The sequence below is a fragment of the Elgaria multicarinata genome, chromosome 6, assembly GCF_023053635.1.
Source record: "Elgaria multicarinata webbii isolate HBS135686 ecotype San Diego chromosome 6, rElgMul1.1.pri, whole genome shotgun sequence".
NCBI lineage: Eukaryota > Metazoa > Chordata > Lepidosauria > Squamata > Anguidae > Elgaria > Elgaria multicarinata.
The window spans coordinates 35,266,914-35,287,769 of NC_086176.1; the positions used below are offsets into that span (position 1 = coordinate 35,266,914).

Below are 20,856 nucleotides of genomic sequence, written 5' to 3' on the forward strand. Positions count from 1 at the left end.
CCGGCGCCTCCTCCGCCAGTTCGATGCCGGACCACATCGCCCTCCCTCCGGGCGCTGCAGGAGGGTTTTCAACGGCACAAGTGCACGCCTCCTCCCCAGCTGATCCAGTCCTCTCCTCAGCGCGCCTGCGCAAAGTCGCTCGGCTAGCTCTAGGGCCGCCCGCTGCCACGTGACAGAGATCGCTGTCTCCCGCTTACTCCGCCGCGCTCGTTGTAAAAGGTTGCGCGCCATCCTACGCGCGCCTCTTTGCGAGTGGAGCTGCCAAATCCTAAAGTGGGCCCAACTGTCCAGCACTTCTAAGAGCTGGGTAAGAGAGGGGATTCTCTTCTCTCTACACAGCTGTGCAGGAACATCTGCCCTTCTTTTTATATTTGGCTAACTTGACTTAAACCTTACGCTTTATATTTCATTAGGGTTTAAAGATGCGTACATTGTGTTTTGAATGTTCTCTTTATGAATCACCTCGTGTATCTCGGAAAACTCTGACAGCATGCAAAGTAAACCTACTCCTAAGAAACTGGTCACAAGATTACAGCCTCAGGACCAAACACACATTACCTTAATTCTGTGTCTAGCAGCTTCATCCTTTTTTTATTCTTAGTTCTACCCTCTAGAAGCGGGACCCTAGCACAGGGGAAGGGAGCTAGGAATGTATTTAGGATCCAGGTTAACTCACTCCCACCCCATGCCTACTCTAGTGTAGACATGAAAAAAGAGATAGCTGCTAGACATCCATGTAAAGGAACGTTTGTTTTGGACCTTATTGAGTTGGAAAAAATACAAGGTAATGTACATATTAAAGGGAACGAATCAGCAGAATTTTGGACTGGACTACATTCAACTGCAGGTTGAGGTGTTCATATTTGAGGAGAGAGGATACATAATTTGAGATGTATTCACTTTCTTTCAATATTCTGAGTGGACTAAAATACCCAGTTTTGCATGGCTGCAGTGCAAACACTGGAAAGCATGAACAGAAATAAAGGAATGGAATGGCTGTGCTATTGATATACATCAATGTGGTCAGATTTTGAAAAAAGATATTTTTTAAAAAAATAACTGACATGTTCTTGGCGAAGAACAGGTCACTGTGCTTGTTGGACAAGGCCGACTAAACACAAGGGCACTTCCTGGCGCCTGCAGTATTATGCTTCTTTTGTATGATAAGCTGAAAAAACTAATCTGGAGAAGTATTTGTGGGAAGAAACTGTCCAGGCGATGGAACAGGGCAGTGCAGAGTCAAATAAATGAGGTCATTGCAAAGGGAAACTGGGGATTTTGTCGTAAGTAAAGTAGCCTACCATGAGTTCCTAGATCGGTGGTGATATATCAACTAGAACTCTGAGTGTACTAACTAAAAAATATGGTTACTTAAACGTGCTTAGGAGAGCAAGTTTCCCTAAATGGTCATATTATTATTATTATTATTATTATTATTATTATTATTAACGATAACAACAATCCCATAATAAAAACACAAGTTAGCATTCACAAGGATAGGTAGATCATTATAATTTCCAAAATGTGAGAAGCTGCCTTATACCAGGTCTTACTATTTGTCTATTTCGTTCAATATTGTCTACTCTACAGTGGTGCTTCAAAGTCTTAGGCTGAGGTCCTTTCCAGCACCTCCTACCTGAGCCTTTTAACTGGAGTTGCCAAGTGTTTAGCCTGGGACCTTCCATGTTGAAAGCATGTCCTCTTCCATTGAGCCATTGTCAATTGGAGTGCTCTATAAGAAGAGCCCTGCTGGATCAGACTAAGATTCCATCTAGTCCAGCATTCTGTTCACACAGTGGCTGATGAACAGTCAACAGGATACCCACAAGCAGGACATGAGTGCAACAGTACCCTCCGGTCCATGTTCCCCAGCAATTAGTGTACATAGGTATACTGCAACTGATACTGGAGGTAGCATATAGCCATCAGGACTAATAGCCATCAATAGCCTTATCATCCATGGATTTGTCCAATCCCCTTTTAACGCCATCCAGATTGGTAGCCATCGCTACCTCTTGTGGCAGTGAATTCCATAGTGTAACTGTGATGTGTAAAGAGTACTTCCTTTTAACTGTCCTGAATCTCCACCAGTGAACTTCATCAGATGTCCCCCTGGGTTCTAGTATTATGAGAAAGGAAGAAAAATGTCTCATCCACTTTCTCCACACCATGCATATTTTTGTACACATCTGTCATTCCTCCCTTGCTCTCCTTTTTCAAAGCTAAACAATCCTAGCTGCTGTAATCTTTCCTCATAGGGCAATTGATTATTTTAGTTGCTTTTTTCTGCACTTTTTCCCACTCTGTGATGTCTTTTTGGGGGGTGTGGTGACCAGAACTGTACAAAGCATTCTAAGTGTGGTCTCACCATAGATTTGCATTAGGGGAGTATGATCTTGGCAGTTTTATTTTCAATTCCCTTTCTAATTATACCTAACATGGAATTTTCCTTTTTCACTGCCGCCGCACACTGGGTTGACATTTTCATTGGGCTGTCCACCACAGCATGATGAAAATGTCAACCCAGTGTACAGCGGCTTCATGAGTCTTACCTTGCTGTCTTAATAGCATTATAGGTTGTTGTAATTCTCATTTTACAGTGGTGGGGGGAAGCAGTCTGATGCTGAGAGTGCTGATTAGTGAGTTGCCTGGCAAAGATTCTGTGGCTTGACTGGGATTTGAATCTAGATCTTTTGCCAAGATGTAGACTGGGGCCTTAGCTAGACCTAAAGTTTATCCCAGGATCGTCCCAGGGTCATCCCTGCCTGCTCCTGGGATATCCTGTGTGTCATTTACATGAACAGGAATGACCCTGGGACGATCCCGGGATAAACCTTAGGTCTAGCTAAGGCCAGAGATATAGAGCAGCGGAGCTTAGTCCGAATCCTCTGCTAGCTCACAGGCTGGTCCTGTTTCCTGATGCAATCAAGTTGGAGTATTTCCAGACAAGGTTTTTATTGCCCTTTTATTCACCCTGCCTCATTCACAGAATTTTATGGGGCGAGGGGCAGTTCAGACGATTTCATCCTCCACTTATAATCCTCCTGTATTTTCCCACCACTTCTTCCATCTTTTTTCCTGCTGTGGAAAATCCATTACAAAAGAAAAGATGGATTAGCTGCAAAATGTCTCCTGATAGCTACCAATAGTAGGACCCCTAGGGCAGCAAATTGTTAACAGAGACTAGCTCACATGGTCATGGTGCTATTTCTGTTTTATTGACTATTCTAAAGCCTTTGACTGTGTGGATCATAACAAACTGTGGCAAGTTCTTGGTGGAATGGGGATATCAAGTCATCTTGTCTGCCTCCTGAGGAATCTGTATAACGAACAAGTAGCAACGGTAAGAACAGACCACGGAACAACGGACTGGTTTAAGATTGGGAAAGGAGTACGGCAGGGTTGTATACTCTCACCTTACCTGTTCAACTTGTATGCAGAACACATCATGCGACGTGCTGGGCTTGACGAATCCAAGGCTGGAGTTAAAATCGCAGGAAGAAACATTAACAATCTCAGATATGCAGATGACACCACTTTGATGGCTGAAAGCGAGGAGGAGCTGAGGAGCCTTATGACAAAGGTGAAAGAAGAAAGTGCAAAAGCTGGGTTGCAGTTAAACCTCAAAAAAACCAAGATTATGGCAACCAGCTTGATTGGTAACTGGCAAATAGAGGGAGAAAACGTGGAGGCAGTGACAGACTTTGTATTTCTGGGCGCAAAGAATACTGCAGACGCTGACTGCAGCCAGGAAATCAGAAGATGTTTACTTCTTGGGAGGAGAGCAATGACAAATCTCGATAAAATAGTTAAGAGCAGAGACACCACACTGACAACAAAGGTCCGCATAGTTAAAGCAATGGTATGCCCCGTAGTAACCTATGGCTACGAGAGCTGGACCATAAGGAAAGCTGAGCGAAGGAAGATAGATGCTTTTGAACTGTGGTGTTGGAGGAAAATTCTGAGAGTGCCTTGGACTGCAAGAAGATCAAACCAGTCCATACTCCAGGAAATAAAGCCAGACTGCTCACTTGAGGGAATGGTATTAAAGGCAAAATTGAAGTAGTTTGGCCACATAATGAGAAGACAGGATACCCTGGAGAAGAGGCTGATGCTAGGGAAAGTGGAAGGCAAAAGGAAGAGGGGCCGACCAAGGGCAAGATGGATGGATGATATTCTGGAGGTGACAGACTTGACCTTGGGGGAGCTAGGGGTGCCAACGGCCGACAGAAAGCTCTGGCGTGGGCTGGTCCATGAAGTCACGAAGAGTCGGAAACGACTGAACGAATAAACAACAACAACAGGTTACCTGACAGAATATCTGCTTCCACATGTACTTGGCTGAACACTAAGATCATCTCTTCTCTGGATGCCCCCTCTAAATGAGTTAAGGCAGGTGTCTACTAAGGAAAGGGCCTTTTCAGTGGTAGCAATGCCCTCCTCAAAGAGGCTTGCCTGGGCCCTATATTGCAGTCTTTTCAAGTGCCAGGTGAAGACCTCCCCTCCCACCCAGGCTTTTTAGTTTCAAGAAAATGTTGTATTGCTTTTTACATCTTGAACACTACTGTTGCTTATTTTATTGTGACGCTGTTTTAACTTGTTTTTATGTTTGTTTTTGAATTGTTATATTTTGTACTTTTATATTTTTTGCACACCATGTAGAGAACTTATTGTGAATTGCTGGTATAAAAATGCTGTACATAAGCAAATAAATTGTAAAAGTCTCTACGTTAGCAGCCATGAATACAACTTGTGGCAGTTAATTCTATTGCGTCTTTTTATCTGTCCTGTATTTCTCACGATTCAGCTTCATTGGATGATTATTAATACTAATTCTAGTATTATGAAAAAGTTCTCTCTACCCACTTTGTCCACACTACGTAAAATTTCCCAGATGAAACAGAAAGTAGGAACTCCCTTCTAAACTGTTGTTACCTGGGCAGGATCTACACTACTGCTTTATAACAGCTTATAACAGTTTTGACAACTGTTCAGGCCCAGGACACATCGAATATAGTTTTCAAATTGTTTTCAAAGTGTCACAGCCTGCTTAGTGTAGATCTGGCCCTGGTGTCTTGTTCCCTCCCCGGTTAAATGAACACAATTACTGCCCAATCACAACTATATGAAAATTCTGAATTCTCCATTATTTTCTATGGGAGTGGGCCGGAGAAAGAGAGACAGAAAGAGAAAGAAAGGGGGGAGAGGTCTCAAGATTTATTTATTTTATCTCTCGTTGAATATAATAACATCTCTCAGCCGTTCATAAAGAATCAGGAAGTTCTGTTTCAAATAAATGATCATTGTCACTATATCCTTTTCCTATCTCTATCTTCTTGCCGGAAGCTGAGCGGGCTCGCCACGCGTAGTCTCGCGAGATCCCGCGGAGCCTATGAGACTTCTAGCTGAGCGGAAGTGCGGCCTCTTTCTCGTGGCGGATCCGAAGCGAGCAGCCGCATCGGTGCCATGAAGGTAAGAGTCGAGGGTCGATATTGGCGGTAAGATTGTCTCGGACCCCGCAAATAATCCCGTTGGCGGAGAGGAGGCTTCTGGTGGGAGGCGACGAGGCAGCGCTTGGCCGAGGGAACGCCGGCCCGGGAATGGATTGAGGCGGATTCAGGCAATGGGGTGGGGGGAAGGGTAAGAGAAATGGTGCCTTCTTCCGTGTTCCTCAGCAGCTCGCGCCAGCAATACTTCCCCCCCTTCCCATATTCTTTCCATTTTCTGAACTTGCGGTTCCTCCGTTCCTTGCCTGCCCCCATGCGTGCGGCCGCAGCAGTTTCTAGGCCTCATGGAGGACGGACGGCTGCTACTGTTGTTATTTGCGTTGAAGAATGGGGGCGCTCACTCTCCCCACTTGTGTGTGTGGTTGTTTGTAGCTGAACATCTCCTTCCCGGCCACTGGCTGCCAGAAACTCATCGAGGTGGACGATGAGCGGAAGCTCCGCACCTTCTACGAAAAGCGGATGACCACGGAAGTCTCCGCAGATGCCCTCGGTGAGGAGTGGAAGGTAAGGCACGTGTGGTTTTCTTTCTAGGCTTGTCTGCCAGGCCTGGCAGTACATAACATGCTCAAAATACGCAGCACTTCCGACCAAACAGAACTCCTACTTGCAAGAATGAAGTTGGCATAGAAAATAGAGGTTTGTCTGCAGCAGGGGGACAGGAGAACAAAGTTTCAGGGAGAAATTGGATCCTGAGGCAGATGCCATCTTTGACCCCGGATCAGCCCATAACAGGGTTGGATGAAAGCTGCATGGCAGAAGACCCTCACAGATCCACATTGGCTATGAATATATGAAGCTGCTGTATACCAACTCAGATCTGACTCTGGAGTGGCTCTCTAAGGTTCCAGGCAAAAGTCCTTCCCATGTCTACATCAGGGACTGCACCTGGGAACTCTCTGTGCAAAACATGCTCTCTACCTCTTAAGCCATGGCCCTTCCCCTTAGAAAGGATATCCATTGTGGGGTTGATTGCATCCACATTTCCCCATTGAACTAGGAAGAAGGTTCAGGGCTGCTGCTTTCTTATGATATTTTCCTGTCTGTGGTTAGAAATGCTCTTCTGTTTCTTTTCTAATGCCACTATTGGAGTTACTACTCCAGTGCACAGATCTCTGTGAGATCCTGAGTCAGCAGAGGCTCTAAAAGATACAGTAAGTTTGGAAGGTGGTGGGGTAATGAAGTTCAAAACATCACTAGGAAAATGATCTTGGAAGGGCCTGTGTCATGTGATACAGCTTGAAAATGATGTGTAAATGTAGCTTCACTGACCTTGTAACTTGATAAATTGTTGGAATAAACTAGTTTGTGGTCTATGAAAAGCAGAGACTCTTGACTGGCAATCCAGCACTGATGGATTACTTTAGTAGTGCACATATGCATTCCTATTTGCCATAACTTGGAGGAAGGATTCAAAGTTATGATTGGCTCAGCTTGAATAACCAGAGGCTCAAATGTTAATAATTCTCTGCTGTGTTTTATAATAGTGGCTTTCAAATTGTGTCCAGGGGAATTCTTGCATCATTAAAAACTTACTAGTGTTCCTCCATTGAAAATGGTGGTAGTTCTAGACAACCTTCCCTGAAAGTTGACTTGAGTCAACACTCCTCTTGCATAGCCTTGGCAAGCAGTGGGATATGTTCTATTTGATGGCAGCCATTGCATTACAATGGATTTAATTTTTTTTATTGTTTCCAAACACCAATAAATAAAAGACACTACAGAACAAAATATAATACATACGACACGCCCACAAAAATAAAATGTTCTTCCAATATTCTCCCCAGCAAAGATATGTAACAATGTTGTTGTTACTTTTTCTTACTCTTATCACTGTCAAATCCAAATCTCTAATTTCTCTCTTAACACTTTCTATATTATTGGTTGAATCCACAGATATACAAGTATCTTTTTCTCGTCCCTTCATAAAGTTTACAAAAGGTTCCCATTCAGTTATAAATCTTAAAAGTCAATTTTTCTCTCATTGCCATGAGTTTCGCAATCTCCGCTAGCTCAAACATCTTCAGTAGCCATTCCTCTATTGTGGGCACTATTTTGCCCTTCCATCTTTGTGCATATAGTAATCTTGCAGCTGTCGTCATATATAAGAATATAGTCCCATTGTTCTTTTTCATCTGTTCATCCATGAATCCCAAAAGAAAGTATACCGGCTTCAGTTGGATATTAATTTTTTGGATTACAGAATGAATTTGCATCCGGAAAGTTTTTGCTTTTTTGCAGGTGCACCATGCATGGTAGAATGTTCCTTCCTGCTCTTCACATTTCCAGCACAACCCTGATGCCCCTTTATACATTTTATCCAATTTTGCTGGTGGCATATGTCACCTATAAATCATTTTGTAAATTAATTTCTTTAAATTTACTTAACGTAAATTTTCACCCTCTTGTCCACATATTTTCTCATTGTGCCATTGGTATACTATGTCCCATATTCTGGCCCCATTTTATCATACATTCTTTCACTTGTTCTTCCTCCATCTCAAACCTCAATAAAAGTTTATAAATTTTAGCAATAACATGTTCGTCATTTGTACATCATGCCCCTTTCAACCATGCCACCCAAATCTCAGTTCATGTCCCTCTAAATCCAATAGTCTTTTATTTTTCAACAATATCCAATCCTTCATCCATACCAAGCCGCATGCAGTAAAGTATAATTTTAGATTCGGCAAACCTAGACCCCCCCCTTTCTTTTGCGTCCTGTAATAGTTTATGTTTAATTTTTGGTGTGGGTTTTTTTGTTTTTTTGTTTTTTTGCTTGCCATATAAATTTAAATATATCCTTCTCCCATTGTTTGAATGGTAATTCTGAATTCACTATGGGTATGTTCTAGACTATGCAAAATTCCTTTGGAATGTGAGAGTAAGTCCTAGAACACTCCACATTTCCTCTGCAATCAATGTAGGAGTGGTTGAAAATGATATCCAGTTCAGAGTGGTGTATGTTTCATTAGAGCAACAAGTTCATTGGTTTCATGTTCATGTATTAGGAATGGAATTGTAATCTAATTAAATTCCTGGAAGGAATGTGAGACATTGGCAGATTCACATGTGAGTGCTTCTAGGGAAGAGCGACTTTGCACATTGGAAATATACCACAAATCTGCTTTAAGTCGACCTATTTAAATATATCTGTCTTCATGATACATTCTACAATACTTCTAAAGGAGGATTATTGGTTGGAATTATAATTCAATAGTATTCTACTGGTACTTCCAATACCAGTAGAATGGGGGAATTCTAGTTGTTTAGTTCCATGTGGTCAAACATTGCTTCTGCCAATGTAATTTAAATTATATCTAGGGGCATATATTTTATATGCATGTGCAGAGAAGAATGAGAAAATCCAATTATGTTTTTAATAGGGAGAGCGATCTAATCTCTTCTTGTTTCAGGGATATGTTGTCCGCATCAGCGGTGGCAATGACAAACAAGGCTTCCCCATGAAGCAAGGAGTCCTAACTCATGGACGTGTCCGCCTGCTGCTCAGTAAGGGCCACTCATGTTATCGCCCCAGGAGAACTGGAGAACGGAAACGCAAATCTGTTCGGGGTTGCATTGTTGATGCCAACTTGAGTGTCTTGAATTTGGTCATAGTCAAGAAAGGTGAGTTGCTTCATATGAGGTGGCAACGAGTAGCAAAAACCTGTAATATGATGTCTAAGCTGGGTTTATCCATGAATCTTTATGAGATCTGTGTTGGCTGTTGTTTTTAATGAAGGTCCAACAATGTGCATGTCATTTTACAGATTAATACAAGCAGAAAATAACAGTTCCCAACCAGAGATGCTTACAGTCTAAATGTTTGCAATAGTGGAAGAGGCAAAGGGAGGAAAGGCTGTGAAGTTGCATTTTGTTGGGTTGTTCAAGAATGTGTGCTAATTATTTAGAATGTGTTTTGCTCTGGAGGGTGAGATTTTCTTTGACACAATTGTAATATGTCTTGTGTGGTCTGAACTATTGAGGTAGCAGGTCCATGGCATGTTCAACATGTTTATAGCTGCAATCGCAAAGTGTGCTCAAAAGACCCATTTTCATGCACAGCAAAATGGTGGGTGTTGGTTGGGATTACGCACACAAAGAGTAGCACTCCTTGCTGAGCAACCTTGTCTTTCAAAATTGCTAGCAAGAGCATGTATAAAACAAGAGCCTCCTTTTGGGCTCTGAGGGCTCCAGTACAGGACTGCTCTTGTCAATCTCTGTGTCTGCTATCTACTTCTGTCCGGTTACAGCCAGCGATATTCCTCATCAGCTCCTTTTGGGTTTCAGGTACAGGTTTCTTGTCTGGTTCAGATAGTTGTCATTTGTGTCCCATCTTTGAGTGCTGCCAATAATGTTGTTTGTTAAACTGCTTTTGATAGAATACAGCTATCTTTAACTGGTGCAGCTTTATAACATGGGTCAGTAGGAGCAAATCGTGCACATGCTCTGGTATACATTCATGCTTTCTTGGCAGTTTTCACATGTATAAAGTTCTTAGTGGGTTGGGTGTTAACATACCACCCAAGAGACAGACAACAGGATTGAACAGAAGAGGACTTCTGTAGACAATCTGTGCACCAAGACTAGCAGTCTCCTGGCATTCCTACTTAAAGCTACTACAAGTTGGGGTATTAGTTGCATATGAGCCGTGCACTTTGTGTGCTCTAAGAGTCGTTGCTGGAAATGTATAAAATTAAACTTGCCTTGGTCAGGACTTGTTCTAGGAAGCTATGTTTGAATGGAATTTTTGTTGTTGCAGCCAGGGAATTAAGAGATCAAAACTAGGCTGTACGGAATTCTATACACGCTATTGCCTATGCTAGAGAGCAGAAGTTAATGAGAATAATGAAGACTGGATGGTTCATGTTTTCAAATACTTGATTGTTTGTAAAGGATCTAGAAGACCAGAGTCACAAATGTGTGGGGAGGGAGGCTTGGCTTTTGAGTATAATTCTTGCTAAGAATAATACTTCCTTTTCTGGCAAGGTGAGAAAGATATTCCTGGATTGACTGACACCACTGTGCCTCGTCGACTTGGTCCCAAGAGGGCTAGCAGAATCCGAAAGCTGTTCAATCTCTCCAAAGAAGATGATGTTCGTCAGTACGTTGTGAGAAAACCATTGAACAAGGAAGGTAAGAGAACTGCGATAATGCATTGCCCATTTTATTGAGATGGATCCATCGGGCAAAACTAGTTGCTGACTAGATATTTAGACCCTGCAGAGTTATTTCTGTTGGCTGGTTCCGTTTTCACTGAAATGGAAGCAATCTGGGGGGAAAAGAATAAGGAATGGATGGAAATACCAGCTGTGTTTTCTTTTCAGTCTATCCAATGACAAGCCTTTTAAACCACAGTACCTATGCATGTGTGTACATAGATACAGATAGAAACTTCTGTGTACTATGGATTAATCAATGCCAGTTGGGCAGTGCCTTTCTTGATCTCTCTGTCCTGCTTCCTAAAAGCAAAATTAGTACTTCAGTAGTAGCTCTCCCTAAGAAGAATATTAGGCAAGGAAGGACTGGAAGGAGGCATTCCAATATGACATGTTGTAGAGGTTCGGTGGCTGTTATCGGTACGCAGAGGCTTCTGTACATTTTGGCTTTACTTTGTTGCATGTCCCCATCTCTTGATGGAGAATAAATACAGACTATCTGCTTGGGATTTAAAAGCATGTACACTTCAGGCAAGATTTAATTTCAGTAGGGGACAAACTGGGTGACCAACTCTGCAGCTGTACAGTCTGTATTTTGGACTTCTGAATAGTTACCCTGTTAATCACACTCATGTCTGTCCTTCTAAGGCAAGAAGCCCAGGACCAAAGCACCCAAGATCCAGCGTTTGGTAACTCCTAGAGTTCTGCAGCATAAGCGCAGGCGTATTGCTCTTAAGAAGCAACGTACTCAGAAGAACAAGGAAGAAGCTGCAGAGTACGCCAAGCTTCTGGCTAAGAGAATGAAGGTATATTTGGTTTTTTAATATGCAACACATTGATTTGAGTCAGCTTGGTGTAGTGTCAGACTTGAACTAAGGAGACCCAGGTTCAAATCCCCATTCAGCAATGCAGTTCACTACATGATTTGGGGTCAGTTACACGCATTCCGCCTAATCTATCCGGCAGGGTTGATGTGATGAGAAAATGGCTGACGGGAGAGAACCATGTATGCTGTCCCTGCCCCCTAGGAGGAAAGTCAGAATATAGATAAATGTCGATGTAACTCCTTAATATAATATCAGGTCTCTATTGTCTGCTTTTAATAAGTGAGTTAGTAGTGAAGCTTGCTTAAGGTCATTCTGAGTTCACAGCTGAAGCGAGATTTAAACGAAGCCAGGGATAGAGACCCTCAGGCCCAGAGGTCAAATCCGGCCTCCAGATATCCCCAGAAATCCATTCCACCTTTCCCATGTGTCCACCCCCTTTCATTTGGTGATTTCCCAGATTTTGTGCAGTTTTTCCCCCTTCTGAAAGGTTGAAATGCCTCATCTAAGGCTTAGTTACTGGCAGCAAGGGATCTACACTAAAATGTGCTGATATACTTTGGCCCCCAAGAGTTTCTCCGACATGGGATTTTGCCCTCTGGTTAAAAGAGCTTCTACACCCTTGGAGTTGTCCAGTTAACATTTCTGGGCACTGTACTGCCCAAACTCGAATTGTATTTTCATGTTTGGTAATTGACAGGTATAAGGTATACAGATAAGCATCTATGCTGTGGTAGTGGAGATGAGAAAGTAGAAGCTTCTTTGTGTACAAGATGATTTTATAGAATGCAGCTACCTCCTTTAGTCAATGGAAATGCTGTTTTGTGCTGATATGTGGTGATATTACCCCCTTTTACTTTACTTTTCCAGGAGGCGAAGGAAAAACGCCAAGAGCAAATAGCCAAGAGGCGTAGACTTTCTTCTCTGAGAGCCTCCACATCTAAATCTGAATCCAGCCAGAAGTAAACAATGAACTGTGTTCATAAAAACATTAAATAAAACTTTTATGTTGCGAATGAGCTGTTTCCATGTTATTTTTAAAACTTTAAGCTGTTATGTGTATTTGACTCTTAATACACTAATACGGTGTGCAAAACAAATTGTTGCCTGCAGCCAGACTGATTTCCTAACGGGATAGGACGGGCGTCTTACTTCTGTGTTCTATTCTAGACCTTTGCCATTGTGATAATACCTTGAACCCTGGGAAAAACAAATCTGTTTTATTTGGGAAATCGAACTTGTTGGTTGGTTCTAAAGGAAATTTGTGACCACTTTCTAACTACCAAATGCCAGAGTTATTGGGCTCTTTCGGTACAACTTGTACAGTTTGCCCACTCAAGCTGCTTCAGAGGGCCTCAGCAGCGGTTGAAACGAAGATAACATTTACAGCAAAAGATAAACTTACTATTTCCAGTTGTTAATCATAAGCTTATGAGCAGCGTGCTTGCCTGATCACTTCCCCTGCAAGTGAGAGCATCGAAGCAAGCCATGGTTTGTTGTATGGAACTTATTTTATAAGTTTTAAAATAAGTTGTTTTATTTCACAACTTCCAAATATGTCTTGTCGCATCTCTCTCAGTATCAGTGAAAGTGTGTGTGTGAGGGGGTGTTTTTTGCCCCAGTGCCACTTTACCACCACTATTTTACACCCTCCTGAATGATTGGTGGTGTTCGCAACCTGCTAATTCACTGCTATCATTAGATGTTAAATACCACATGATATTGCTTGTCTGTTGTGAAACTTCATTTTTATTAGCTTTGTCCTATAACCGCGTAGCCCCCCCCTCCATTGTGGACTTCCTTTAAGGCCTTTGGCTGTGACACCTAAAGACTTCAAAGTTTGAGGCAGGACTTCCTTTTGTAAAAACCTTGCTGTGTCTTTCAGCAAGGCTATGCTTTTCTATACATTTAATTCTAGCTTTATGTGCCTGCAGATTTAACTGGGACAGGGCCAGCCTTTCCCAACAACTCTCAGCAGTCTACCCCACTGGTCATGCTGGCTGGGGCTAATGATAGTCCAAAACAGCTAGAAGGTATCAGTATAGCATTGGCTTGCCTTTGAACGTTAATGGAAAAAAATACAAGAAAAAGCTTGATATTTGTACACTTTTATTTTTAAGATAACATTGCCAAGTGGTTTCTAAATCACCTAGGGTACCTATACAAAAGTCAATAGAAAACATGAGTGCCCTTTTAAACATCTCTACAAAAAATATTTGATACCGGTTAAATAAAGCAAGCATAGAGAATTGATGCCATATTTGAATAATTCAAATAACTGAAACCAGTACAATATTTATTGCATTAGTAATAGAAAACTTTGCTTAATCATTTTATTAAGTCCTTTCCCCCATATTGAAAATATACAATTTAAACTCCCAAAAGGAGCTCCGGTTGCATTTTATGGTAAAAAAAGACAAAACAATCCCTTTCATACTTGCACCATTGATAATGCAAGATGATTCTAGATCTCTTACAATTTAATTTTTTAATATGCAGTACAATGAATGCATAGCAGAATAGGATCAGAACTGCATCAACTTAAAATTTCTGTTTTAACTCTTGAGTTTGTCTTAAAACAATGTTGCCACAGGTTTGAAAAGCAGTTTTCTTACACTTAATTTTTGCACTGAAGAAATAAAAAAGATTAGTGGCCAAGGGTTACACATGCAATCTTCCTTATTAGTTTCTCACCAAACCAAGTATAAGCATTTAATACAAGTTTTACAGATATCTATATTAGAGTATCACGTACACAATTTAATTTGAAGACAGATATACAACTTTCTACTTGGTCTGGACATCTGCACAATGAATTTAAAGTCCTACATTTGATTTGTTTCTATAGCTAATTTTTTTAAAATGGAAATAAAATAGCTATGTTAATTCATGTTCTATAAAAAAAGAGACAAGACTATACTGTTCTTGAATTATAACTTATGTGCTACTATAGGCTTTCCAGACTGACTTAACAGTAATGACATGTATTGCAAATATATTACTTAGAAATGTACTTTCAAAACATCTTTCTCCCTTAAAATCCAAAAACAATGTTAAGTTCTGCATTGTCAGTGCAGATGTTTAACAGAATAAAGTTTGAGCATTAGTGAGATAGCTTTTTTTCTTTTCCCCAATGCGAATTTTTACATAGCACTTGCTTTGCTGATTAGGCTGCAATCCTAGACATCAGGGATGGGGAGCCAGTGACCTGCCAGATGTTGAATCTCAATTCTATCATTCTTGGCCATGCTGACTGACTGTTGGAAGCTAGAGTCGTAACAGCACCTGGGGGCCCCACCCTGTTATACATACTTACCTGGGATTAAGTCCCATTAAATGCAGTGGAACTTGCTTTTGGGTAGAAATACATAGGATTACATATAAGGCTGCTTTCCTAGGCACACGGACTTAAATACCATTGGATTCAGGGGGATTTACTTCTGAGTAAACATGCATAGGATTGATACAACTTTGCAAAAGCCTGGCGTTCCTGAAGATTTTCTACTTTCTTGTTCAAGCTGCCACATATAATTCACTTTGCTTGAACAAATGCATGTTATTTCCTTTAACTCTCATTTGTCAGTTGCTTTGATGGATTTAAGGTTTACTAAAGTGTTCACCTGCAATTATGTTAGCAAAAGGTGAATTGACAATTCACATTTTAAAAACAAAAGCTTAAGCTAAATTGATTTCAGGCTAAAATACTAAATATTAACCACATTATGAACTATATCATGAGGTTCCAGAATCTGCATAGGTATAATCTGTACGTCTGGCTTCTAGTTTACATGCAAAACCATAAACAGTTTCATTTTCTAGAAATGTGAAATGGAAACGGAGGGGGGGGGGGCACAGTTGAAACACATATTTAGACATTCCTGTTAATATGTGGATACAAGTCTAAATGCTATTGTAGTTGGATCTGACATCTTCAGCTCCTAGTAAAAATGTTGCTGAGATAAATATATGAAAGCAACATTCAGTTTTTAAGTATAAAAAGTGTAAAAGGCATGAGGCAATACATTAAAAAAACCCTACAACATCAGCTTTGGTATGGGCCCAAAATGTGGCATTTGTAGAATTGGGCTTGGTACTTGTGTTAATCTGGCGCTTGTTCTTACTGTGCTGCTGTGCTCATGGGCCACACAAGAGGATTCCATGCCACAGCTCCTCACCTTGCCAACCAACTCTTGGGAAACTGGTTTCTCAGCACAGTTAGAGTAATGCAAGAACCCAGCCCTTGATCTGCATTAAAGCACAACTGCACTTCAACTGCTCAAAGCTGAAAAATAAAAGACAGTGACCTGATTTGGATGATCACAGTAGGTTAAACAAGCATGTCAGGTACGGCTTGTTGTGTTGTCCGAATTCGGGTGGCATGGTTTGTTGAGGGGGAAACTATCCTCAATTAACCAATGGGCTGTTGTTGGCTTGTTTAACCCATGGTGATCGTGCAAACTAGCCCAGTGGTTTTAAATTTTGACTTATGTTTTCTGAAATGCTATTTGTTACAGAATGGCCAAAAGAACTGCAACTAGTTAGGGATGAAACTTTTTTCTGCGCAGTATCAATAACCCAAATTTCTGTTGATACTCATAAGCCATCATTTAGAAACAGCAAAAGGGACATGGTAAGAAGCTGTATTCACAAAATACAGGAAAAACAGGAAGAATTCAAGTGCAATGTTTTTTGTTGCTTATATTTATCATATCAATTGCTGTCAGAATGGAAATATGAACACACAGAAATGTGTTTCATAAGGGTTTTTATTAACAAAAATCATTTGTAGATGAAAAGTTCATTGTATTTGGGGAAGAAACATAGGAGACAAAAATAAAATACCAACTAATTCCATAGGCAAGTTAAGACACTAGTCCCCCTACAGTTTCAGAAAAAGGTGTGTATGGAAATGATATAATGGAGACTTTGTTTTCAGACTGCTTTTTAAGGGCACAGCTTCCAGATTAAAAACCAAATCCCAAACAAATGTATTTTGAAATGTGGCTTAGCATGGAACAGTAAAAGACAGTTGAACTTGAAGTGCCAAACTGTTCTGACAAGTGCAAAATTCTCATTGCTTTTATTGAAACACTTTGCTAGTTCCAGAATGTTTACAGTCCTGCCAAGCTTTGCACTAGGTATTTATTTACTAGCACTAGAGAAGTGTGAAAGATTACTGGGGGCAGAATGCATTCATGACTGAGAATAGGTCTGCAGTTTCAATCATTATCTAAAAATTCCTCCTCCTAGACTTGCTTCACAAAGTAATCAACGAACATGCCCAGGTTTTATTCCATCCTTTGAATGGAAGCAGGACAACCATTCAAAGCAGGACAACTATCATCTCTCTTAACTGCCATGAATTGGCAGAAAGGTAAGGTGTGAGTACACACCTGAAGTCAAAGTGGCATTTAACCCTGGGATATTACATTTTTAAGAACATTAAAAAATAGTCTTTCCACTCTCAGCAAGTGTATCTTCAAGTGTGTGAGTACAAATTCAACTTGGACAGTGCAAAAAACGTCCCACAGGGTAGAAAGATGAGCAGGAATGAGGCATTAGTGCACCTGAAGCATCAAGCTTTGCCCCAAATATATATCTATATCTATATGTATATATCTATATTTATACTTTCATTTACACAAATGCTAAAAATGTATATGGTCAATATTTCACACCCTTTTATGTACCCTAGATTCTTTTACTTCCCACTTTTCCTTTACAAAAAGGCAAGTGCTTTACAGCCACTCAGGGTAGAAACCCATCATTGTTTGGGACAAGAGAACATTGTATGTACATTTTAAAATTTAAAGTAATATAATATGAAAAGAGAAACTATTAAGCTTTACAACAGCCAAAACCATGGCTATATTTTTTGCAATTGACCAGGACAGTGATTGTTTCCAAGTAGATGGGTATTTACTTAAGCTACAATTTGGTCTTTTGACCCAAGCAAAAAGAACTGCAATTCATTATTCAAATGTACAATATGTATGTACATTTTCATGCAGCAAATAGACCCCTCTTTAAACTGGGCCTGTTCCATACATACAGAAGTTAATTTAATGTGCTCTTGGGCTTGAAGGCAGATTACAGAAAATATTCCAACATTTCAAGTATTCAAATGAAAGACGTCAAATAGATGCTAGTCTCTAATGTCATTATTCTCTTCTATACATGAGGCAGAGAAGGGTTAAATAGGCAGAAGATAGGTGAAGGTTATCAGTCAGTTTAAAAGCCAAAGATTCTTTGTACTAGCATATTTGCTCTTAATTCATGGGCTGGTATGAATATCAAACTGTCATATAAAAGAGTGCTCCTGAACTGGATTGAGCACAGCAGCTTTCACTGGGGTTGTGAAGCCAAGTCTAAATCAATACATGTCCAGTTTTGCCCCAATCCTCTGCTTTTGGTTTGTGGGCCTTCTACGTTGTGGAGTTTATATGACAGGTGCTCCAAAGCATTTCCTGCACCACTCAACATTGCCGCTGGGTGGAGTATCTATCTTCTGCATCTTTTCCAGCACCTCTGCTGGAAGGCTTTTATACGCAACTCTGTATTCGTTGTCAAAGGCCTCTGTAAGCAACAAGAGCAAAGCTTGAGTCAGGGGGCACAGAGCTTGTGGAATTTAAATTCACTTTTCTCTAAACCGTTTAGTTCCCTGCAATATATCTCTTTCCATTCAGCATCAAACAATTCACACTGTAGCTGAAAGGAGAACAAAAGTCCCTTCAGCAGTTGCAGATAGAAAGCTAAGGTCTCTTTGGGCTGCTGCTGTTTTGAAAAGAACTCTAGAAGCTGGTAACATGTTTTGTCCACTCTGATTTATTATGCCCTTCAAATGCAAGCTATAATGTTCCAGAAGAGTTCAGTCTTGTTTAAAGGTATCAAAAATCTAGTAATTATTCAAAATTAATAGAAACCAGGAATACTGAACATGATTACGCATACAGGAACCGAAGAGTTGGTTCCTAGACCAATGCACTAATCTGAGCTTTTCCTTCAGCTATGTACATGGCAAATATGACTGTACACGTGCAGACACACAATCACACTTCCTTACCGATATCAATATTCTCTCTCCCAAGGGAAACCAGGGACAGGAAAAGGATTTCTCTGTAAAAACTCCTATAAAAGATATATTTAGACATTAAGGCAAGTTCAGTCCTACCTGAGCTATCATCACGTTGCCAGTATAACCTTCCATGGATCTGATTTTAATTTTTCAGTTGTAACTGTCTATGCAAAAGGGTTTCATAGGTCAAATAGCCACATGTTTCCCTAAGGTAAAATGATCTACAGTTCATTAATACAAATCCATCGGCATTGTGCTGATAAAATGGGGATCACAAGGAAGTGCTCTGAAAAGGCTCTGAATGAAAGCATATTTTGCAGTTTTGATTCTGCTTAACCACAGACCTATAGCTGCCTCTTCTTAAAAACTGTTAAAATTGCAAAAGGATAAAGTCACTAGATTTTCACAGTACATTTCAACTTCACCACATATTTTATAGTTATTTCTGCATGTACCTTTGCTGCCTCTTTGTGACTGTTTTTGGGCTTTAACTTCCTCACTTCTAAAGCAACTGTATGCACCAAACTAGATTCTTATGCAAGCACCTACATGCCTCTTAATGCAATAAATTGCCATCTCTACAGACTGTTCAATGCTATTATGGACACAGTAAGCAGCAAGGGACTTTAAAAATAGCAGTCACCCTTTCTTTCCATCTTTCAGTGGTGTGGGCAGTACTGCCCTTTACCTTTGACGTTTTTCATCCTGTTTAATGTTCTGCACAAGGAGGTTGATAGGTTTAATAACATCATTGTGTTGAATATTCAATTTGATATTCTCAACTAAAGTGCTTATTGCTTGTTGCTCTTCTGAATTTACTGAGGGTTTCTTCTCTGTAGAATCTGTAAGAAGAAGAAATAATATATTGGGAAGACTAAGGAAAGTGAAAGGCAGTTGTTACAAGCAATTAAGAGGAAGCAGAGAAAAGGAGGAACAAAGAACACGAAGATGAGAAAAAGGGAAAACGGTAAAGAAAAGAGCGGGGGACAACAGAAAAGGAAATGGAGAAAGGAGAGGTAGCTTTGGCGAGAGAAAAGGAAAGTAGTTTGACAATGACCAAGTTTAAATCATCAGAGTGGCTTAAATAAGCCACAATGAATACTCAAAAGCCGCCTGGCATATGCCACAACCCACCATGGCTTAAATAAGCAACAATAGGTGGTGGTGTGTGCTGGGCAGCTTTTGAATACTCAAGCCACTACTGTGGCTTATTGTGTCATCTGAACCAGGGGGTGGGAGGTTGTGAGACAGTTAAACAATCTTTGTATAACTCATGACTTGTTTTAGGGTTATGTGAGGGTTGTTTAAGCCTTATACAACCCAGCCCTGCCAGGTTTGGATGACACAACAACTGCAGTCATAGCTTGAATATTAAAAATGGCTGCCTGCCTGCACTTTAAATAAGGCACATTGGGCTGTTCAATCTTGTGAACTGCCCCATCATGTTGAGTTCTCAAGATTACATGTGCTAATGTATGGCTCCTACTACTAGTATGTACAGGTCTACATGATACTTTAACATTGTCCTAATTTGCCCCAACATCAGCTCCTTGAGGTTGGTCCCTATTGTCGCAGGTTTACTGCTGGGGAACTGAGGATGTGAATTGCTTGATGCCATACCATCTCCTAGATCGAAGTCCAAATCTTTTACCCAAATGGGTATGCAGCCTAAGTCAAACTTCAAACAATAGCAACAAAGCCAAAAAAAAAAAAAGTCTTCCAGCCTGGTACCTAAAATTTACAAAAAATGTTTGTGCCTTAACATTGAAAACATTCAATATTATATCAAAAAATCTAATAACTCTGCATTTGGGGAGGGCCTTGGGATCTAAAAATAAGGCACCAAGTGTCCATTGCATTTAGCAAATGTATTTAGTGATATAAACTAGCCTCCAAGCACTTGGATCCAGCATGGGCAACTTCTGACCCAGAATGTTATTATTATTATATTTATTTGTATCCCGCCTTTTGCCCAATGCTGGGCCTCTCCCTTCCCTGTCAACTACACTTCATTAGAATCCTGAGAATCTACATTTTCAATTATTTAAAAAGTAGAATTTCAAGTTCTTTTATAGCAGACATCAAGTTTGGGGGGGGAAATTGTGGTGTAGATGAAGTTGTTCTCAGCATGTGAAATAAGCTGCCCATCCACCAACTAGTCTGTGGGTAATTTCCTACATCATAAAAGAAGCCAGACCTGAAACATTTCTGGAATGTCCTGTAACAATTGGCAGCCACATCAACAAATACGGGGCATATTTTGCTTCTTTTAAAATCTATTTTAAAGTGTTTTA

General features: G+C 40.6%; 2 protein-coding genes across 3 annotated transcripts in view; one reads left to right on the forward strand and one right to left on the reverse strand.

Moving 5' to 3' along the window:
- The first annotated feature begins 5,369 nt into the window (after nt 1-5,369).
- On the forward strand, nt 5,370-12,503 carry RPS6 (ribosomal protein S6). The gene is made up of 6 exons (XM_063129223.1): nt 5,370-5,472; nt 5,880-6,011; nt 8,921-9,131; nt 10,494-10,640; nt 11,312-11,469; nt 12,358-12,503. The coding sequence occupies exons 1-6, from the start codon at nt 5,467-5,469 to the stop codon at nt 12,451-12,453; spliced, it is 750 nt and encodes a 249-aa protein (XP_062985293.1). The 5' UTR covers nt 5,370-5,466; the 3' UTR covers nt 12,454-12,503.
- Nucleotides 12,504-13,579: 1,076 nt separating this feature from the next.
- Nucleotides 13,580-20,856, reverse strand: part of DENND4C (DENN domain containing 4C) — a 77,207-nt gene continuing 69,930 nt past the window's right edge. For both annotated transcript variants that reach the window (XM_063129225.1, XM_063129224.1), the window contains 3 exons: nt 19,251-19,404; nt 18,551-18,615; nt 13,580-18,063 (listed from right to left, as the gene is read on the reverse strand). In XM_063129225.1, the coding sequence (XP_062985295.1) occupies nt 17,927-18,063; nt 18,551-18,615; nt 19,251-19,404 (356 nt within the window). In that variant the 3' untranslated portion in view covers nt 13,580-17,926. The remainder of the gene's footprint in view (nt 18,064-18,550; nt 18,616-19,250; nt 19,405-20,856) is intronic.